At 47.4% G+C, this 21,631-nt stretch overlaps 1 protein-coding gene across 3 annotated transcripts in view; it reads left to right on the forward strand.

Moving 5' to 3' along the window:
• The window catches only part of SCMH1 (Scm polycomb group protein homolog 1), a 369,044-nt gene that overhangs the window by 243,328 nt on the left and 104,085 nt on the right, over window positions 1-21,631 (forward strand). For all 3 annotated transcript variants that reach the window (XR_014978950.1, XM_085645667.1, XM_085645668.1), the window contains exon 10: window positions 14,169-14,295. Coding sequence is in view for 2 of the 3 variants with exons in the window: in XM_085645667.1 (XP_085501793.1) it covers window positions 14,169-14,295 (127 nt within the window). In the remaining variant the exon portion in view is untranslated. The remainder of the gene's footprint in view (window positions 1-14,168; window positions 14,296-21,631) is intronic.

The following is a 21,631-nucleotide window of genomic DNA, read 5'->3' on the forward strand; positions in this document are numbered from 1 at the left end:
GGGAAATCCATCACTCTACCTATGTTCTTTGCTCCGCCTCACCTCTCAAAAGAAGAGGGACTCCATCAGCTGGATCCCATAAGAGCCTCAAGCTTTTACAACAATTGTACTAAGGAACATCAGTTGTACGATCAACTTTTTGTAGCATTCTCTGGGGCAGAGAAATGAAAGGATGTGCAGAAAAGGTCTCTGTCGAGGTGGATAGGCCTTTGCATTAAGATCTGCTATGCATTGGCCAAAAAAGCGGCCTCTGGAAGGTTTGAGAGCCCATTCAATTAGGGCTAAGGCTGCCACCACTCCACCGTCATGCGAAGTGCCTGTCCTTGACGAATAGGACACTTTAGCCCGCACGCTTTTCCAACATGTGCCATTACCACGCATTTTTTACTCCCCAAAATCTTTTGCAACGCAGGGCTTTACAACGCAATCATTTATAACGCATTCCCCATTACAATGCAATTTATTATTTTTACACTACTGGGGCGTTACTTTGGGGAATGCGTTGTAATGTTTTGTTGTGTAAAGCCCTGCATTGTAAAAGATTTTGCGGAGTGAAAAATGCAGGGTAATGGCATGCATTGTAACACATGCGTTGTGAAGGATGTTTACCGTCCTTGACATCTGTTAGGCCACAACATGGGCGGCAGTGCACATGTTCACGAAGCACTACTACTTTGACTGCCAGGTCCAACAGTTTGGTCATTTTGTTTGTTCGGTCCGTCAGGGCTCGAAAGAGTCAAGCAAGAAACTGACATCGGTGGGTAATCCAGGGGTGGAAGTAAGTGGCGTGCGGTAGAACTGCTACGAAAATGTCCGCATCCAGTCTGTCGCCTAGGGGATGTTCTAAAGGTGATGAATCTGTGCTTAGGTAGAGTATCCACTAGAAAGAGCGTTACAGAAGGTAAGCATCTTGTTCATTTTGCTGATGGTAATTTACTCATGGTAATCATTTCAGCTCTGTCAAGGACAATGGAATGAATTTTAATAATAGGGTCTAAGCACTCCTTAGGCATTGAGGTAAGTTTTGAGTAAGGCAGCATCTTCTTTAACCCCTTCAGCGCGGCGGGAATTCCCCCGCGGTGCTGAAGGGTTCGAGCGCGGGCGGGGCCATGACGGAACGGTTCCGTCATGAGCACAGCGCAACCGATGCTCATGACGGAACCGTTCCGTCATGGGCATGGAAGGGGTTAATATGTGTCAGGCCCTCTGCTGTGCCATGTGTATAGCTCTAGTTGGTGTGGGAGCTATAACTAACTGGCAGATTTCCCTCAGCAAATTCACACTGACATCCCATGGAGTATTTAATTCCTTGAATGCTCTTTGTATTTGCCCAATTAGAAAGGGCAGGCCTTGTTGGGCAATGTCCCCTCTTAAGTATAACTCATGTGCACACTTTTCTTGACTGTATGTGAAATCAAGAGCAGCAGTGAGTCAGTCTGCTAGTAATTTTGCTTACGATCTTCCACATTTGAAGTGTATTACCAGTGGAAGGAGAAGGATGGATGGGTGTCTTACTCGTGAGCTTGCGGAAACCCATCCAAGATGATTATTATGTGAAGGGGAAACAGCCTTTACAACAAGGTTTTTACCTTGTTGTGCCTTTACCACGCATTTTTTAACATGCATATTTTTACCACGAATATGCATTTACAACGCATGCCAATACCACGCATTTAAGGTTCGTTGGGGGAAGTGGGGGGGTCTCCCCCCACAAATACATTGTTTTTAAATCTAAAAACAATGCGTGGTATTGGCATGCATTGTAAATGCAAAATCTGATAGAGACATCTAGCCTCAGATTCCTAAACTTAGAATATCCCCAGGCGTCGCACTGGATCCAGAAAACCTTCTGCAGCAGCACCACTGCGCGCCGGGGAGCAGCGCCGCATGGCTCCGCCCTGACGTCATCCACGGATGTGACGTCAGCGGAGCCATATATGCCTCTCCCGGCGCGCTGATGTCAGTTTTCTTCTTTTCCGCGTCCCAGCGTGGGTCCAGGAAAACCAGCGGTTTCTTGGTCTGTTTTTCAGGCATTTTTTTCAACGTCTTCTGCGGCGCAGAACAGTGTGCGATGCCTTCGGGCTTTAACGCGTGTGAGACCTGCAAACGGCAAATGTCTGTCATGGATCCGCACGCAAATTTTTATGTGGTGCCTGGGAGTGCACCACGACTCCAAAGAGTGCGACGCCTGTCAACAGATGAAACCTAAGTCCCTCCGGGAGCGTTGCATGAAGCTGCTGGCCCCCCGGATGTCCGGTCCTGCGCCTTCACGTCACCGATCTCCCTCTCGAGATCGGGCCCGCTCACTGGACCGATCCCGCAGACGCCGTTCGGAGACGGGTAAGCACAAGCGTAAGTCGCGGAGGTCGTCCTCCCGACATCGTGACACTGGGGCCCGCTGCTCTCGGTCCTTGCCAGGCACTGGCGCCCTGTAGTCGTCTCCTCCATACCCACCCTTCCATGGTATCGGAGTGACACTGTCCCAAATGGAGGCCTATTCGAAAGCCCTCCAGTCTTTCTTTGGGTTACCCCCTCTCCCTGGTGTGCATTCGGGTCCCACAGAGGAGGAAGGCACTCATGTCGGGTCTTCGCCGGCAGCTTCGTCCTCGGCACCGGCTGAGTGCATTGACTCCGACCCCGAAGTCGATACGGCGTCGACCGGACACGGCCCGGAGGGGCATCCCAGTCGTCAGTCTAATCCGCCCGTCCAGTCAACGCATATCCCGTGCTGCTTCCTGCGCTGACGTCGGCTTTTCAGGGTGGGCAATATTTTATTAAAATTGGTATTTTATACATTGTACTTGCCAAGCGTAGTGATAGCCATTAATCAAGTCTATCTCTAGGATTGAGTAGAGGAACATCAATTCAAATCCAGTAAGGCACAGTAATTGCAGTCAATAAACTGAACATCCAGTCTGAGCTATATTTTTTAAAGGGGCTAATAGCATTATTTGGAGGAGAGTGCTATGGAAAGAACCCCCTAAATTGCACTCTGTGACACTTAATCACCCTCAAATGAATGTGCTATCATTCCTTTGTGCTTGCAAAGTGCTAATGAAACGTTGTTCACCGTGCATCTTTCTTCAGTATGCTGGTAGATAGCACTAGGAACTTGACTTTAAATGAGCACAGAGAATGATTTGGAACAGACCCCTCTGCAAAAAAAGTGCGGTGCAACATTTTTGAAGTGATACGTTGCTGTGATCTTTTCTTTTTGACAATCAAAGTTGCTGTGATCTTAATGTCTGCTTTGAGTGTTAGAGCAATTTTAGGATGAATTTACAACTCACAGAGCAAGAAAACAGTCACCACAGTTTTCCATGCACCTTTGTTAAACTTGCCAGGCACATTTTTATAGACAACCCTTTTGTAATTTGCTTTCTCTATGGTACACCAGGTGTAGTGCTCTTGCACTGATCTCCTGAATTAGAAAATTACTCTGTGAATGACTACATTGTGCATATGTCTCTGAGTTGACCATACGGCCAATGACTGCATTTAACTCTTTTGTCTCCGTTGGGCAGATATAATTCCACATTTTATGCCCTGCTGATAAATGCTTACAATGCTGTTAGGAATCTCTCAACCTTAAAAGAGCTTGTTCTGAATTTGGAACTGGATATGCAGGCAGTGACTCAAACTTGGTTTACCAATTTTACTTCAGATGCCTGTAATAAGATTGCATCAGTCGGTTATGCACTTTTCGAACTGCATTGCCAAGAAAAAAAGTTGATGGCCTTCCTTTATAGTGAAAACCCAAGGAAATGTGTGAATGCCTCCTGTAGCTGTAATCCTGCATTAGAACCAATGACAGTAAAATTTAAAGACCCTAAAGGTTGCCTTTGGTCATGCGTCTTAGTTTTCTCTTCCCTCGTCTGCAGATGCTGACACATTTGATCAGCTAATTCTTACTTTAATACAAGGCTATTCCTAATTCCATAATACTCCTATTAAAAGACCTAAACATTCAGTTTAATTATTCCTCTACCCCTCTAGCAGTGACATATTAGTCCTGTTTGAGATGAAGTCTGCCCATTTTCTGCCTACTCATGTTCTTTGTCACTCTCTATGTATTTTCTGTTCAAACTCCTCAAATTGTCAGCCTTACTATCACTATCCTTTTCCCTGGACTGATGACTTTCGGGTGCCTTTCATCTGCCATTTTCCTAAGCCTCCGAAGAGCAAAGGCTCTCTACCATCAAATGTTGAAACAGGATGACGGCTCCTTGTGAAGCCTTATCTAATGCTATTCCCTCCTTTGATATTTCCAAAGTCAGTTCAGTTTCCTCCACCTTAGTGGTGGAACTCTATTATATTTTTGTGCACTCCTCTTTCGATTGTCTGGCCCCTTGACAATAATTTCCAAGAAAAAGACTGTTCTCTAACACTTGGAGCACTCAAGAACTCAAATTTCTCAAGTTTAGTCTACGTGCTTTTGAGCATTGAAGAAAGTACAAATTCTGAATGTGTTTGTAGTTGCCCTGGTGGATTACTGCAGCACATTTGTCTGGAGCTACCAGCTTTTTGATTCAGGAGCTTAAACTTCTTCAAAATTGTGCGGTCAGACTAACATGTTGGCTGTACTGGTTGAACCATAATATTCCTATCCTAGCGTCCTTACACTGGCTGATAGTAAATGAGTAAATGTTCTTCAACTCTTTATGTGTAGTGTATAAAGCAGTATAACACAAAGCAATATACATACCAGAGCAGTCACCTGTTTATTCCAGGTTTAATTGGTACTCGTCTGCCTGTTTGTTGAGATTAGTGAATGAGTTTTACCTTGAGGTTGCCAAATTTTGCCATATAAACCTTAGACTGTAAATTTCTTTCAGCAACAGCTGCATCCAGGTGGACTTTGTTGCCTCTATAATTACGCGCTGAACCGTGTCTGTTCAAATTTAGGAAGCAACTGAAGACCTGGCTGTTCCCTTGCCCGTATGGGAATTAACTTAGTCTTTTTCAGGTTTTAGTGACTGTATTTTTCTTAAGTTCTGGTCATTAGCTTTAAGGTGCCCTAACTAGGTTGTATGTTGTGCTTTTTGAATACCAAATACATGTGTACTCTTAGTTGTTTGCTAACTTTCTCAATCATGGGTATTTCATACGAAGTGCTTCTGCTGTAAAAGAAAACGGTGGTAAATAATGTATTTAAGCAGTCTTACCTTCTGCTTTTGAGCAAAGAAACTTTACTGGTGTTGGAGTTCCTCGGATCCTCAAGTGCAGGATACGCCTTTAATGTAAATAGGATACTGGGGGACTACAGCAGTTGCACCAGTGGAGGTCACCTACATAGAAGCTGCCCTAAGCCAGCAAGGGCCAGGTCATAACGCCTTTAATGCAGCTGAACAATTGGTTTTAGGTAATGGCCAGTTCTGCCCTGCATAAAGAAAGATACATTTGGCTTTTTGTGCATGTTCTCATGCTCTTTGTGTGCAGCATGAAGAAAGAAGCTGAGCGGCAGTCAATTGCCAACCTTAGAACGATCACACCCTGGAAGAAATTGAGGTGTTGGATACATCCAGCAGTGGCTTTATTTTCTTATTCTTATGCACTGACAATTTTTTTTCCGGTACCCCGGTGACTCATTTTTTTAACTGGCAAATGTTTGCTGTGAGTTAATCACACCATTATCGTCTTCTGCCAAGATCACATTCTTCATCGATTGCTGAGTGTTTGGTGTGGTTTGGCATCATTGCTACTCTAGCCAAGTAAAACAGTGCAGAGAAACCACAAAAGCTTCAAAGCTATTCAGGTGGTATTGTACATGAAACATTTAAATGGCAGTATCTCCAAAAATTAAAGTATCCCACACAAACTGCCCTTCTGGTTGCCTGCCGACTTGGTAGATGAAGTAGGTCGGGAGATGTCCTGGACTTGGACCACCACATCTTCAATCTCTATATGGAAACAGAACTGGTCTGTCAGCTTCTCTACTGGTACTAAATGGCCTTATCTGGATTAAGATAAGCAGAATAGGGCTCAGCTTACAGTGGAAGAGGAGGAACTGGAATTGGCCTGCATTTTTGTCAAACTTGTGTGAAATGAAACATACTTAAAGAGAGTAGTTGAACAAATATTGGTTTACTTTTCCTTTTAATCCCCCTTTGTTCTTTTAGGCACTAGGATGAAAAATGTGTTCACTTTATTACTCGCCTGCTGTTTTCGGTGCACTTGGTCTCTATCCTTTGAGGGAAGGGCCAGACATGTCTTATTCTGTTTACAGGTTTTTGTAGAATATTGGCTCCTGAAACATGTATTTCGACTACAAAGAGAATTGTGCCTTTTTAGGTCACAGCCTGCACTGTTTGGTTTGCTGAAGACATCTTGGGGACATTCAGAAAATTACCTAAGAATGCATTCCGCTGTTGCTTAACATTGGCTTTGTGGTTTGCAGCACACATTTTCTGACTTTCTATTTGCTGGTTTTATTTGCTTTAAGCAGTTCAGCTCAAGTTCGTCCCTCCCATTGCCAAAACCTTGTTTACTGTATTCTTCCACTAACTCGTTTTCTGTAAACAGGCCTTTAAATTTTGTTCTTATCTTGTCACATTTGCTGTTCATTCAAAGGCAGAGGTAAAATGTCAGGCTATGTCTTCCCGGGAGCTTGGTGTTTATTTTTCTTTCTCTGGCTTCAGAGTGCGAGGATTTATGTGACAGTCATGCTGGCTAATTCGGTCTGCTTGAGGAAGGTTGTACGGATGTTATTTTTTTTCTAGCACACAACAAAAGGTAAATATCTGCAAATGAACTGTGCTCACTATCAAATCGATGCATTGGGTGATGACATTTCCACCCATTATCATTTCTATGCTCTATTCATTTATCAGTAAAACTGCATGTGAGTGCAAATGTAATGACCATTTCAATTGAAGATGTGGTGTCTGTGATGGCAGTATGCTACATACCATGCATACTCCGCGTTACCCCACTCCACTCCACTCCACTCTACACCACACCACACCACTGCATTCTACTATGCACCACTCCACACTACGCCACTCCGCGTCACTGCACACTTCTCTGCACTGCGCCTCCATGCTACGCCTCTCTACTCTACACAGCTCCACTCCACGCCAATGCTCCCTACCCTACAAGACCCTACTATGCAATCTTTGCCACTGCACTCTACACCACTCCACTCTATGCCACCCTACTCTGCAACACTGCACTCTATGCCATTGCACTCTACGCCAATGCACTCTACACCACTGTACTCAAAACCAATACAGTCTGTGCCAATCTGCTCTGCGCCAAATCACTCTACGCCACTGCACTCTACGCTATTCTGTTCTACTCTGCACCACTGCACTCTACGCCACTGGTCTCTACACCACTCTACTCTGCGCCACTGCACTCTATGCCTCTCTACGCCTCTCTACTCTGCACCACTCTACTCTGTGGCACTCTACTCTGCGCCACTGCACTCTACACCAATGCATGCCACACAACTCTGCTATACACCACTGCATTCTACTACAATATGTTCTGCAACACTGCACTCTCTGCCAATATGCTTTATGCCACTTTACGCCATTGAACTCTATACCAATCCACTCTAATCTACTCAGCACCACTGCACTCTAACACTGTCCTCTATACCACTACACCCTACACCACTTCACTCTACTCTGAAACGATCTACTCTGCCACTGCAGTCTATGCCACTCTTTTGCACTCTGCGCAACTCCACGCCTCTTCATTACACGCCACTGCACTCTAGGCCACTTTACTCAAAACCAATACACTCGACACCACCGCACTATATGCCAATCTACTCTCCACCACTGCACTGTAAACCATTGTTCGAGGCATATGAGCTGCAGATTATACACTGTGCATAGCTCGCCATCTGGTGTTGGGCCCGGATGTTTGCAGTTTGTTTCTCCTCTTGGAAAGTCTTTGGAAGTCACGAGGTTGGTGACTCCTCCTTTGGTTCGTATTGCGCATGGGCTTCGGCTCCATCCTCAGATTGTTTTTTTCCGCCATCGGGCTCGGATGTAATACTTCGCGCTCCGGTTCCGAACTTTTACAGTTCATCGATCGACGCAAAAATCCTCGCTCATCGAGCTCATTCAGACAATAAATCATCTTAATCACCTTCTCTTCGGCACTTCTTCGATTCCGGTCATCGTCGGCGGCGTTCGGGCCTATTCCGGCTACGGTCTCAGCTGATGGAAAGAACTCCCTTCAAGAAGTGCCCTCGATGTGGGTCCAAGTTTCCCCACACCAATCTTCATGAGGTGTGCAACCTCTGCCTCTCCCCAGAACACGAGGCCCGAGACTGTCCCGCCTGCAAGTCTTTTCGCTCTAAAAAGACTATTCGAGATCGACGGGCTAGACGCAACATGGCGCACTCCTCGACCTCCGCTCCAGTCGACATCTTCGGGGACGACGTCGAAGCTCCGGGACAGCAAAACATCGAACAGGAGGACGACGACCTCGTCAGCGCTTCCGAGGCCGACGACTCAGATGTGGAGGACATCACCCCGGCGCAGCGGATCGCGAGTACAATACCCCCTCCCACGCCGATACCGAAAAAGGCTTCAGTCACACCTTCGCCTCCGGGCCTAGGCAAGACCAAGGACACTGCTTCTCACACCCCACCTTCGGGCCCGGTAAAGAAGCCTATTAAGCCTTCCGGCAGGTCGGGCTCGAGCCAGCCAACCACCGGTGCCGAAAAACACCCTTCGGGACCAAAGACAAATCGGCCTCCACCTCCACACCGAACCCGGCACCAAAGCCTTCGGTGTTGAAGCCTGCTCTTCCGGCGCCGACCAAACATCACAAGGCCCTCGGCACCGACACTCCCATGCCGAAGCCTTCTTCGGCACCGACCAAAAAATCGGAGGTTCCAAAGAAGCACAGCTTGGATAAGCCTAAAAAGCCGTCTGCCCCGAAAACTTCGGCGCTGACCGAACAACCAGTGTCGCAGGAACTTTTCACACCGGATCCTCTGCAAAAAACACTCACCAAGGATCCAAAAACTGGACACTTGACATTGTCTTAAAAAAAGAGACACTTGGACAAACCAGCTCCACCTCCACCTCCAAAATGGAAAGACATTGCTACCTTTCCTTTCAGGGTGCCTTCCCCACCTCCTCCACCCTCCCCACCCCCACCTTGTCTCCTGTCCCAGACGATTTGGGAGACACTTATTATGATCCAGCAGATGTGCCACAAGACCCCACCCCTACTGGATCTCCAGACCCATGGGACGACTATAACAATCCGGACATCCCAGATGTCCCACAGGATGACCTTTACCCATCTAGGCCATCCCCACCGGAAGATTCCTTAGGCTTTCACCACTTGTTACAAAGGGCGGCACACTACCACGGGGTGGAGTTACATACCGACCCAGTGGAGGAAGATTTTCTCCTAGACACCTTCGACGATGCACATAGGTCTACTGCCATTCTATCTATGTTAAAGTGAGTCATTAAACATGCACCTGAGGTTTTTAAAGACCCAGTCAGGGCCAGGGTCCTAAACCCTCGTATAGAGAAGAAATACAAAGCCGCCCCCACAGACCCTTCATACATTAAAGGCCCTGCACCATTGGATTCCCTAGTGGTATATACAGCTAGGAAGCGCTCTAAATCTCAGGCGTCAGGCGAAGCACCACCACCTGACAAAGAGTCCAAGCTCCTAGACGCGTCAGGGAAGCGCACTGCGTCACAAGCCGCCAATATATGGCGTATCGCCAATACGCAAGCGCTGTTGGCCCGATACAACAGGGCGCATTATGATGAGCTAGAGACCATCATGCACCATCTCCCTGAAAAGTACAAGACTAGGGCTAATGAATTGATTCAAGAGGGAAAAACAATAACTAATACCTCTATACGCTGTGCCCTAGATGCAGCAGATACAGCCTCCAGGGCCATAAACCCCAGTGTCCTTCTCCGTCGCCATGCCTGGCTCAGAGTTTCAGGTTTTAAACCTGAGGTACAAGCCTCTATATTAAACCACCCATTCGACCAAGATCATCTATTTGGGCCCAAAGTTGATGAAGCCCTCGAAAAGATGAAGAAAGATACTGACACGGCGAAATCCATGGGAGCCCTGCAGTCACATACTCCCAGGCGCTCTTTTCGCCGCTCTTCCTTTCGGGGCACGGGCAGAGGCTACTCCTCGGATAGTGCATCCACGTCCTACAAATCCCCTCCTCAATCTACCTTCACAAAGGGTTATCAAAGAGGCGGATACAGAGGCAATAATAATAAGGGCAGAGGCAAGACAAATACCGCCCTCTCTGCCACACCTCCTGCCCAATGACTTTCCCCTGCTCCCTCCAGACCATTCCACTCCGGTCGGGGGCAGAATACAACATTTCCTTCACATCTGGGAGACAATCACCTCAGACAGATGGGTGACACAAATTATTCAGTCAGGGTATTGCCTAGAATTAACATCTACCCCCCAAACATTCCACCCAGGCACCGCCCTATGTCTCAAGAACATACTGCACTACTAAAACAGGAGGTGATCTCCCTCCTGCAAAAAGGAGCCATAGAACAGATCCCCATAAATCAACAAAATTTAGGGGTCTACTCCCTGTACTTTCTGATTCCAAAGACAGACGAGACTCTACGACCTATCCTAGATCTCAGACCTCTAAACACTTACATACATTCGGACTATTTTCACATGGTAACCCTTCAACAGGGTTCTTCCACTCCTCTCCCAGAACGATTTTCTCACCACTCTGGACTTGAAAGACGCATACTTTCACATCCCAGTACACCAGTCTCACAGAAAGTACCTCAGATTTGTGGTGGACGGGCAACACTACCAGTTCAAGGTGCTCCCGTTCGGGGTAACAACAGCACCCAGGGTATTCACCAAGTGCCTAGCAGAAGTGGCGCACACCTCAGAAGACAGCACATTCACGTCTTCCCGTATCTGGACGACTGGCTAATAAAAGCCACGTCCTACCAACAATGTGTGCAACATACCGCCGCTACAGTCCAACTACTTCACCAGCTAGGTTTCACGGTGAACCATCAAAAATCCCACCTGGTACCATCACACACAAAACAATACCTCGGTGCCACCATAGACACCTCAAAAGCCATAGCCTATCCCAATCCTGCCAGGATTGCAAAAATACAGGCTCTGCGCCAAAAATTCATATGTCAACACTCTCTCCCAGCAAGAGTGTTTATGCAACTGAAAGGGATGATGGCCTCTTGCATCTTTATAGTGCCCCATGCAAGACTCCAGATGCGTCCACTCCAAGAGTGCTTAGCGCGCCAGTGGAACCAGGCCCAGGGACAACTGACAGATCTGGTGTTGATAGACGGTCGCACCCATCGCTCTCTGCAGTGGTGGAACACCACAAACCTTTCCAGAGGTCGACCGTTCCTGGACCCGGTCCCACAAATAATCCTAACAACAGACGCATCGCTCTCCGGCTGGGGATCTCATCTGTTACATCTCACAGCACAGGGCACATGGACGCCGCAACAGAAGTTACTCCACATCAACCATCTGGAGTTACTGGCAATCTTCCTCGCCCTAAAATCCTTCCAGACGCAGATTTCAGGCAAGGCAGTCCTCATTCGCACAGACAACATGACTGCCATGTACTACATTCAAAAACAGGGGGGCACACACTCTCCACAGCTCTCTCAATTAGCACAGAGCATATGGAGATGGGCAATTCCACAAGAGATCTTTCTCCTGGCCCAACATGTCCCAGGAGTCCAAAACACCGTGGCAGATCTGCTCAGCAGACAGACGCAGCAGATCCACGAGTGGGAACTTCACCCACAAGTTCTTCACCCGTTCTTTCAGAAGTGGGGGCATCCACACATAGACCTATTCGCCACCCACGAAAACAAAAAATGCCCAAGCTTCGCCGCCAGATATCCACACCCATTGTCCAAAGGCAATGCGATATGGATGAACTGGTCAAACAAATTTGCATACGCTTTTCCACCTCTCCCACTAATTCCATTAGTGGTGCGAAAGCTACAACAGCATTCCCTAACACTGATCCTAGTAGCTCCAACATGGGCCAGACAACCGTGGTACACCACACTGCTAGAACTCTCAGTAGTACCACACCAAAAGCTACACCTCTCACCATGCCTCCTAACCCAGAACCATGGAGAGATCAGGCACCCGGACCCAGCTCAGCTCAACCTTGCGATCTGGCTCCTGAGGTCCTAGAATTCGGATACCTTAATCTTACCCCTGATTGCATGAATATTATCAGGGAAGCTAGCGCCCTACTACTAGGGCATGCTATGCTGCAAAATGGAAAAGATTTGTTGTTTACTGCCACAACAACACAATCAATCCTTTAAATTTATCCATACAGCACATTATATGTTACTTACTCCATCTACAAAGGTGTAACCTAGCATATACATCCATTCGGTTACACCTCGCTGCAATTGCTGCTTATTTACAGAACAGGCAGCACCTATCACTTTTCAAAGTGCCTGCCATCAAGGTATTAAATGGAAGGCCTCAAAAGAGTAATTCCACCCAGAGTACCACCCTCACCTGTCTGGAACTTGAATATAGTTCTCACACGGTTAATGGAACCCCTTTCGAACCATTACATAAATGTGAGCTCCAATTTCTCACATGGAAAACAGCTTTTCTATTGGCCATCACTTCCCTCAGAAGGGTTAGTGAAATACAAGCACTCACTATACAAGAACCTTTTCTCCAAATGCATCAGAACAAGGTTGTACTCCACACCAACCCGAAATTTCTACCCAAAGTCATTTTTCCATTCCATCTAAACCAGTCGGTAGAATTACCAGTCTTTTTCTCACAACCCCAAACCGTTGCAGAAAGGGCTTTACACACACTGGATGTAAAAAGGGCTTTACTTTACTACATCCAAAGGACACAACCTTTCAGGAAAACCAAACAGCTATTTGTCTCCTTCTCTCCACCACATAAAGGCAACCCTTTTTCTAAATCAGGGATAGCTAGGTGGATTGTAAAATGCATACAGATTTGCTACCACAAAGCAAAACGAACGCTATCTGTTCCCCCTAAAGCCCACTCTACAAGGAAGATAGGGGCTTCTATGGCTTTCCTAGGAAACATACCACTAGATGACATCTGCAAAGCAGCGACCTGGTCAACACCACACACTTTCACAAAATATTACTGTGTAGATGTGCAAACCAAGCAACAAGCTAGTGTGGGCCAGGCTGTACTAAAAACACTGTTCCAAACAACTGCAACGGATGCCGGTGGTCGCCGCTAGGGTTGGGTACTGCTATATAATCTATGCACAGTGTATAATCTGCAGCTCATATGCCTCAAACGGAATATGCTTCTTACCAGTATGCATCTGTTCTTGGCATGTAGAGCTGCAGATCTATACACGCCCACCCGCCTCCCCGGCTACCTGTATCCGTTCCAGTCTATCTTATTTAGATACAACACACATGGGTTTCTTTACTGTTATCACGACGCTCCATCTTTCCCTGCTGGCGAAAAACAATCTGAGGATGGAGCCGAAGCCCATGCGCAATACGAACCAAAGGAGGAGTCACCAACCTCGTGACTTCCAAAGACTTTCCAAGAGGAAAAACAAACTGCAAACATCCGGGCCCAACACCAGATGGCGAGCTATGCACAGTGTATAGATCTGCAGCTCTACATGCCAAGAACAGATGCATACTGGTAAGTAGCATATTCCATACTCTACTCTATGCCACTGCACTCTACGCCACCCTACATCATTGCACTCTACGTCACTTTACTCTGCACCACTGTACACCACTCTATTCTACACCACTGCACTCTACGACACTCTACTCAGCAGCACTGCCATTCAACTCTGCGCACAATACTCTCCTCCACTCAACCCTATGCCGTCTGAGATAAATCACGTATATTTAGGCACTAACATCAGCGTTTTAACATTGGCGATGTTGCGGATCGTTCATGACATCTTGAACTCGGAAGTCCGGAGGCTGCAATCTAAATGAGGAAATGATTGAGTCAGCTGCAGCAGACTGTCTCCTTGTTATTTACAAATGTTAATATACCAGGGTCAACAGTCCTATCGCCAATGTTGGCACTAAGAAGGGATTGAGCTGCATAATGTTGTGGGGATAAAGAGAGGAATTTTTGATTGCAGGGACTATAGTATTTTGTATGTGATTTATTGTACCCTTTCTCTGCAGAGGAAACCTCGACAGTTACTTAATCCACCTCCCACTTCACCTACGATCAGCACCCCAGAGCCAGACACCAGCACGGTACCTCAGGATGCCGCAACAATCCCGAGCTCTGCAATGCAGGCGCCAACAGGTATGGAATATAGCACTGAAACGGTATGACATAGGAAGGGAGACCACATGCTTAGCAATGACTGGCGGCTCGGGGAAATCCTGAAGAATGAGAACCCTGCTGCAGCGCGGGAAAACAAGCTATATCAATCAGCAGTCTAGGGAAAGAAGGGAGAAACTGTCAGCTGCTCTGTACGTTGTATGAGAATGCTGACGAAATGGCAAAATGTTGGCAATTTGGATAGCCAAAGTCCAATCACCAAATCATTTGTTCGAGGCATATGAGCTGCAGATTACACACTTGTGCATTGATTGCCCGGTTGTTTGCAGTTTGTTTTTCCTCTTGGAAAGTCTTTGGAAGTCACGAGTTCGGTGATTCCTCCCTTGGATCGTATTGCGCATGGGCTTCGGCTCCATCCTCAGATTGTTTTTTTCCGCCATCGGGCTCGGATGTAATCTTCGCGCTCCGGTTCCGAACAGCTTCCAGTTTGACGATCTACTCGCAATCCTCACCCCAATTCACGGTATTGTTTTGAACGCGATCTCCCCACTCGACGCGACTTCTCATTGGCACAGACCTTCTGTTCCAGTCGTCGATGGCGGCCTTCGGGCCTACCCAAGCTCCAGTCCTGGCTAATGGAAAGGACTCCATTTAAAAAGTGCCCTCGATGTGGGTCCAAATTCCCCCACACCGATCTCCACGCGGTATGCAATCTCTGCGTCTCCCCTGAACACGAGGCTCGAGACTGTCCGGCGTGCAAGTCCTTCCGGTCCAAAAAGACTATTCGAGACCGAAGAGCCAGAAGAACCATGGCACACTCCTCGACAACGATTCTGGACGACATCTTCGGAGAAGGCGTCGACACTTCAGAACAGCCTCACACCGACGAGGGACTCGTCAGTGCCTCCGAAGCCAACGACTCAGATGTGGAGGACATCACTCCGGCACAGAGGGTCGTGAGTACTAATCTACCTCCCCCCCCCCCCCCCACACCCTCGCCGGCACCGAAAAAGGATTCGGTCACGTCTTCGCTTCCGGGCCTAGGCAAGACCAGAGACACTGCTTCACACACTGCACCTTCGGGCCCGGTAAAGATGCTAAGTAAGCCTTCCGGCAGCTCGGGCTCGAGCCAGCCCACCGTCGGTGCCGATAAACACTCTTTGGCACCGAAGAAGAAACCGGCCTCCATCTCGACACCGAGCCCCGCACCAAAACACTCGGGGTCAAAACCCAGCTCTTCGATACCGACACCATCTTCGGTACCGACCAAAGCACACAAAGCAACCGGCACCGACACTTCGAAGCCGAAACTCATCTCGGCGCCTACCAAACAACCAGAGTTTTCTAAGCATGGTTCCAAACAACGGACCGGCACAGAAAAACATAAGAAACCAACGGCTCCGACGCATTCGGTGCCGACGGACCAACCACCCTCACCAGAACTTTTTACACCGGATCCCTTACAAAAAACATTAACCAAGGATCCCAAAACTGGACATTTAATGCTCTCTATCAAAAAGAGACAATTGAAGAAACCGGCTCCGCCTCCACCTCCAAAGATGAAGGACTCTGATGTTTCCCCTTTCAGACTACCTTCCCCACCTCCTCCACCGCCTCTAACTTCCCCTCCTCCGCCCTCTCCACCCCCACCTCATCATTCCCCAACTCCATCTCCGGATAATGATGATGATCAGGGGGATCCATATGACGACATAGGGGATGCACCCCAAGATCTACCTACAGGGGACCCCACCCCCACAGGATCCCCAGACCCATGGGACGATTACAATATCCCTGATGTCCCTAACGTCCCACAGGACGATCTTTACCCTTCCAGACCTTCTCCACCAGAAGACTCATTGGGGTTCAACCACCTATTGCAAAGGGCAGCACACTATCACGGAGTAGATCTACATACCGACCCCGTGGAGGAGGATTTCCTCCTCAATACATTCGACACCACACATAGGTCCACCTCCATATTGCCTATGCTCAAAGGAGTTATAAAGTATGCGCCAGAGGTCTTTAAGGGCCCAGTCAGAGCCAGGGTCATTAACCCGCGCATTGAGAAGAAATATAAATCTGCCCCTACAGATCCCTCCTACATTAGAGGGCCTGCGCCACTAGATTCTCTAGTAGTCTCCACCGCACGTAAAAGGGCCAACTCCCAGGCATCAGGCAAAGCACCACCACCTGACAAAGAGTCTAAACTCTTGGATGCATCAGGCAAGCGTACTGCATCCCAAGCTGCCAACATATGGCGTATCGCCAATACACAGGCGCTACTCGCCAGATACGACAGGGCCCATTATGACGAATTGGTAGCCATAATGCACCATCTCCCTGATAAATATAAAGCTAGGGCCAACAAACTCATTCAGGAGGGCAAAACCATTACTAATACCTCCATACGTGGTGCCTTAGACGCAGCAGACACAGCCTCTAGGGCTATCAACACTAGCGTCCTCCTCCGTCGCCATGCCTGGCTAAGGATATCAGGTTTTAAACCGGAGGTACAAGCCTCCATCCTCAACCATCCCTTTGACCAGGAACATCTGTTTGGGCTCAAAGTGGATGACGCACTGGAGAAAATGAAAAAGGACACGGACACGGCAAAATCCATGGGAGCCTTACAATCTCACCCTCCCAGACGCTCCTTTCGCCGCTCTTCCTTTCGGAGCACATCCAGAGGCTACTCCTCAGACTCCGCTTCCACTGCATACAAATCCCCTACTCAGTCCACGTTTACAAGGGGTTACCAAAGAGGCGGCTACAGCGGCAACAATAATAAAGGCAGAGGCAAAACAAATAGCGCCCGCTCTGCCACCGCGCCTCCCCAATGACTTCCCTCCACTTCCCCCAGACCATCACACTCCGGTCGGGGGCAGACTCCAACATTTCCTTCCGGTCTAGACTACCATCACCTTAGACAAATGGGTAACACAAATAATTCGGTCAGGCTACTGCCTAGAACTAACATCTACACCCCCAAACATTCCACCCAGACAACGCCCGATGTCACCAGAACATCTACGGCTACTCAAGCTGGAGGTAATCTCCCTCCTAGACAAGGAGGCAATAGAACATGTTGCAACCAACCAACAAAATATGGGGGTCTACTCCCTGTATTTTCTCATACCAAAAAGGGACGAAACTCTACGGCCCATCCTAGACCTTCGGCCCCTAAACACATACATACACTCAGACCACTTTCATATGGTAACGCTTCAGCAGGTACTTCCGCTACTTTCCCAAAACGACTTTCTCACCACTTTGGACCTAAAAGATGCTTACTTCCACATTCCAGTGCACAAGGCCCACAGGAAGTACCTCAGATTTGTAGTGGACGGCCACCACTACCAATTCAAAGTGCATCCACATTCCAGTGCACAAGGCCCACAGGAAGTACCTCAGATTTGTAGTGGACGGCCACCACTACCAATTCAAAGTGCTCCCGTTCGGAGTCACAACCGCACCACGAGTATTCACCAAGTGCCTAGCAGTGTTGGCAGCACATCTGCGAAGACAACACATTCACGTCTTCCCTTACCGACGACTGGCTAATAAAAGCCACTTCATACAATCAGTGTGTACAACACACACACACCACCATCCAGCTACTTCATCAGCTCGGCTTCACTGTAAACCACAAAGTCCCATCTGCACCCATCCCACATAAAACAATATCTAGGTGCCACTATAGAAACCTCAAAAGCGCTCGCCTACCCCAATCCTGCCAGGATTGCAAGCATCCAGGCTATGCGCGCAAAATTCATAGCACAACACCCCCTTCCAGCTCGGGTGTTCATGCAACTAATAGGGATGATGGCCTCTTGCATCTTCATAGTACCTCACGCAAGACTCCAGATGCGTCCTCTCCAAGAGTGCTTAGCGCACCAATGGAACCAGGCCCAGGGTCAATTAACAGATCTGGTTTTGGTAGACGGTCGTACCCATCGCTCTCTGCAGTGGTGGACTACCACAAACCTGTCCAAAGGTTGACCGTTCCTGGACCTGGTTCCACAGATAGTACTAACAACAGACGCATCGCTCTCCGGCTGGGGAGCTCCTCTATTACATCTCACCATGCAAGGCAAGTGGTCACCTCAACAGAAGCTACTCCATATCAATCATCTTCCTAGCCCTAAAATCCTTTCAGACACAAGTTTTGGGCAAAGCAGTCCTAATCCGCACAGACAACATGACAGCCATGTATTATATTCAAAAACAAGGCAAGACACACTCTCCACAGCTCTCTCAATTAGCACAGAGCATATGGAGATGGGCCATACCCCGGAAAATCTTTCTCCTAGCCCAGCATGTCCCAGGAGTACAAAACACCATAGCAGATCTACTCAGCAGACAAACACTACAACTCCACGAGTGGGAACTTCACCCGCAAGTTCTTCACCCATACTTTCAAATGTGGGGGCATCCACAGATAGACCTCTTCGCCACCCACAAAAACAAAAAATGCCCAAGCTTCGCCGCCAGATACCCACACCCATTGTCCAAAGGCAATGCGATATGGATGAACTGGTCAGACAGATTTGCGTACGCTTTTCCGCCTCTCCCACTAATTCCATTAGTAGTGCGCAAACTACAACAGCACTCCCTCACACTAATATTAGTAGCGCCAACTTGGGCCAGACAACCGTGGTACACCACACTACTGCAACTATCTGTAGTACCACATCAAAAATTACGCCTCTCTCCACACCTCTTAACCCAGAACCATGGAGAGATCAGACACCCGGACCCAGCTCAGCTTAACCTTGCGATCTGGCTCCTGAAATCCTAGAATTCGGGTACCTAAATCTTCCTCCTGACTGTATGAACGTCATCAAAGAAGCTAGGCGCCCTACCACTAGAGCGTGCTACGCAGCCAAGTGGAAACGTTTTGTTATCTATTGTCATAACAACACCATCAATCCACTAGATGTGTCCATTTCAACACATCATAGGCTACTTACTCCACCTACAAAGGTGCAATCTAGCCTATACATCCATTCGACTACACCTCGCAGCCATAGCAGCTTACCTACAAAACAGGCAACATCTCTCACTCTTTCGAGTACCTGCCATTAAAACCTTCATGGAAGGCCTTAAAAGAATAATTCCCCCCAGAGTGCCACCCTCACCTGTGTGGAACCTAAATATTGTTCTCACCAGACTAATGGGACCTCCTTTTGAACCCCATCACAAATGTGAACTTCAATTCCTAACATGGAAAACCGCTTTTCTTGTAGCCATCACTTCCCTCAGAAGGGTCAGTGAGATACAAGCATTTACTATTCAAGAACCTTTTCTACAAATGCACCATAATAAGGTGGTTCTCCGTACCAACCCAAAATTCCTCCCCAAAGTCATTTCTCCTTTTCACCTAAACCAATCTGTAGAACTACCAGTATTCTTCTCACAACCACAAACTGTTGCAGAAAGAGCTCTTCACACACTAGATGTCAAACGAGCTTTACTCTACTACATCGAGAGAACACAACCTTTCCGTAAGACCAACCAACTGTTTGTCTCTTTCTCTCCACCACACAAGGGCAACCCCATCTCCAAGTCGGGGATAGCTAGGTGGATTGTCAAATGTATTCAAATTTGCAACCATAAAGCAAAACGAACTCGATCCGTTCCCCCTAAAGCCCACTCTACACGTAAAATAGGGGCTTCAATGGCTTTTCTAGGGAACATCCCATTAGATGATATCTGCAAAGCAGCTACATGGTCAACACCGCACACTTTCACCAAACACTATTGTGTAGATGTGCAAACTAAGCAACAAGCTAGTGTGGGCCAGGCTGTACTCAAAACATTATTTCAAACCACTGCAACAGATACCGGTGGTCGCCACTAATGGTGGGTACTTCTGTGTAATCTATGCACAAGTGTGTAATCTGCAGCTCATATGCCTCGAACGGAATATGCTACTTACCAGTATGCATCCGTTCTTGGCATGTAGAGCTGCAGATCTACACACGCCCACCCGCCTCCCCGGATACCTGTATCTGTTCCAGCTTATCTTATTTAGATAACACACACATGGGCATCTTCACTGTTATTACTACGCTCCATCTTTCCCTGCTGGCGAAAAACAATCTGAGGATGGAGCCGAAGCCCATGCGCAATACGATCCAAGGGAGGAGTCACCAAACTCGTGACTTCCAAAGACTTTCCAAGAGGAAAAACAAACTGCAAACATCCAGGCGATCTATGCACAAGTGTGTAGATCTGCAGCTCTACATGCCAAGAACAGATGCATACTGGTAAGTAGCATATTCCTTTCATAAAATATACAATTTCTAGTGACATGCTAGACATGCCCAAATTGCAATAAAAACCTCTTGAGCGAAAGGATGTTGGCAGCAGACAGGAACATCTAAAGTCCAGTTTTCAGACATTGGAAGCTGCCAAAATGAAAAATTACCTTCATCTGCATAGCATTTAAGGCTTGTTTTCTCCTTCCAACTGGGCCCTAACTTGTAACTTTATGGGAAAGCAATGAAAAAAAAACAATAGAAAAAAAACATTCTGTAGTGTTGTATGCCTCTTTTGCATTGTTCTTTGCAAAAAATAATTGTACGGGTGTCGAGTTGATGGACTGATATTTCTGCTAATTTAATGATTGGACAGACATTCTGAAATCAGTAGGACAATAAGCAAAACACAAGTAGTCTGGATATGATTTGGTGCACATCAGTAAACCAATTCTAAGTATCATGTGTACAGTGACTAAGTGTTGGGAAAGAAATGGCCCCTGCTACTTACAGAGGTGTGTACCCCTGTCGTGAGTGCCCAACCGAATGTGAAATAGGTATCTTGAGTTTTTGTTTGGGCCATTAGCCATGCTAATTTAGCTTGTGTACAGAGACCTAGGCCTGTTCATGGTAATGTGAGGTCCAGAACATGTTCTCTGACCTGAGGGGGGGGGCGGGTGGGAGGGGGTGGGTGGGGGTAAATGCAGTTCATGTCCTGGTTTAGTCACCTAAAATGATGGTGGCAGCATGCCAAGTACTGTGAATCATTAATCCTGCCAAAACTTCTTTGTGTGTAAAAGGAGAGTGCAGTCTACTCACAGCACTTGTGTAAAGTTAAGCTTTAGTGTGAACCCCAGACCCTTGTCTGGACATTCTATATGTATGTAGTGATGTACATTAGCCCCCGCTTACAAATTCACTGAAAAAAGACAAACATTACAGGGACATTCTAGATAGGCTCAGATTTCACTCATACAAAACCAGTGAAATTCAGCACTTATAGTTACATGACCCGACTATAACTTACACCCCTGCACCTCACTTATTACATCACTGATGGCATGGTCAGTGACATCGCTGAGGGCATCACTGAT

Source organism: Triturus cristatus, chromosome 3_1 (genome assembly GCF_964204655.1).
Source record: "Triturus cristatus chromosome 3_1, aTriCri1.1, whole genome shotgun sequence".
NCBI lineage: Eukaryota > Metazoa > Chordata > Amphibia > Caudata > Salamandridae > Triturus > Triturus cristatus.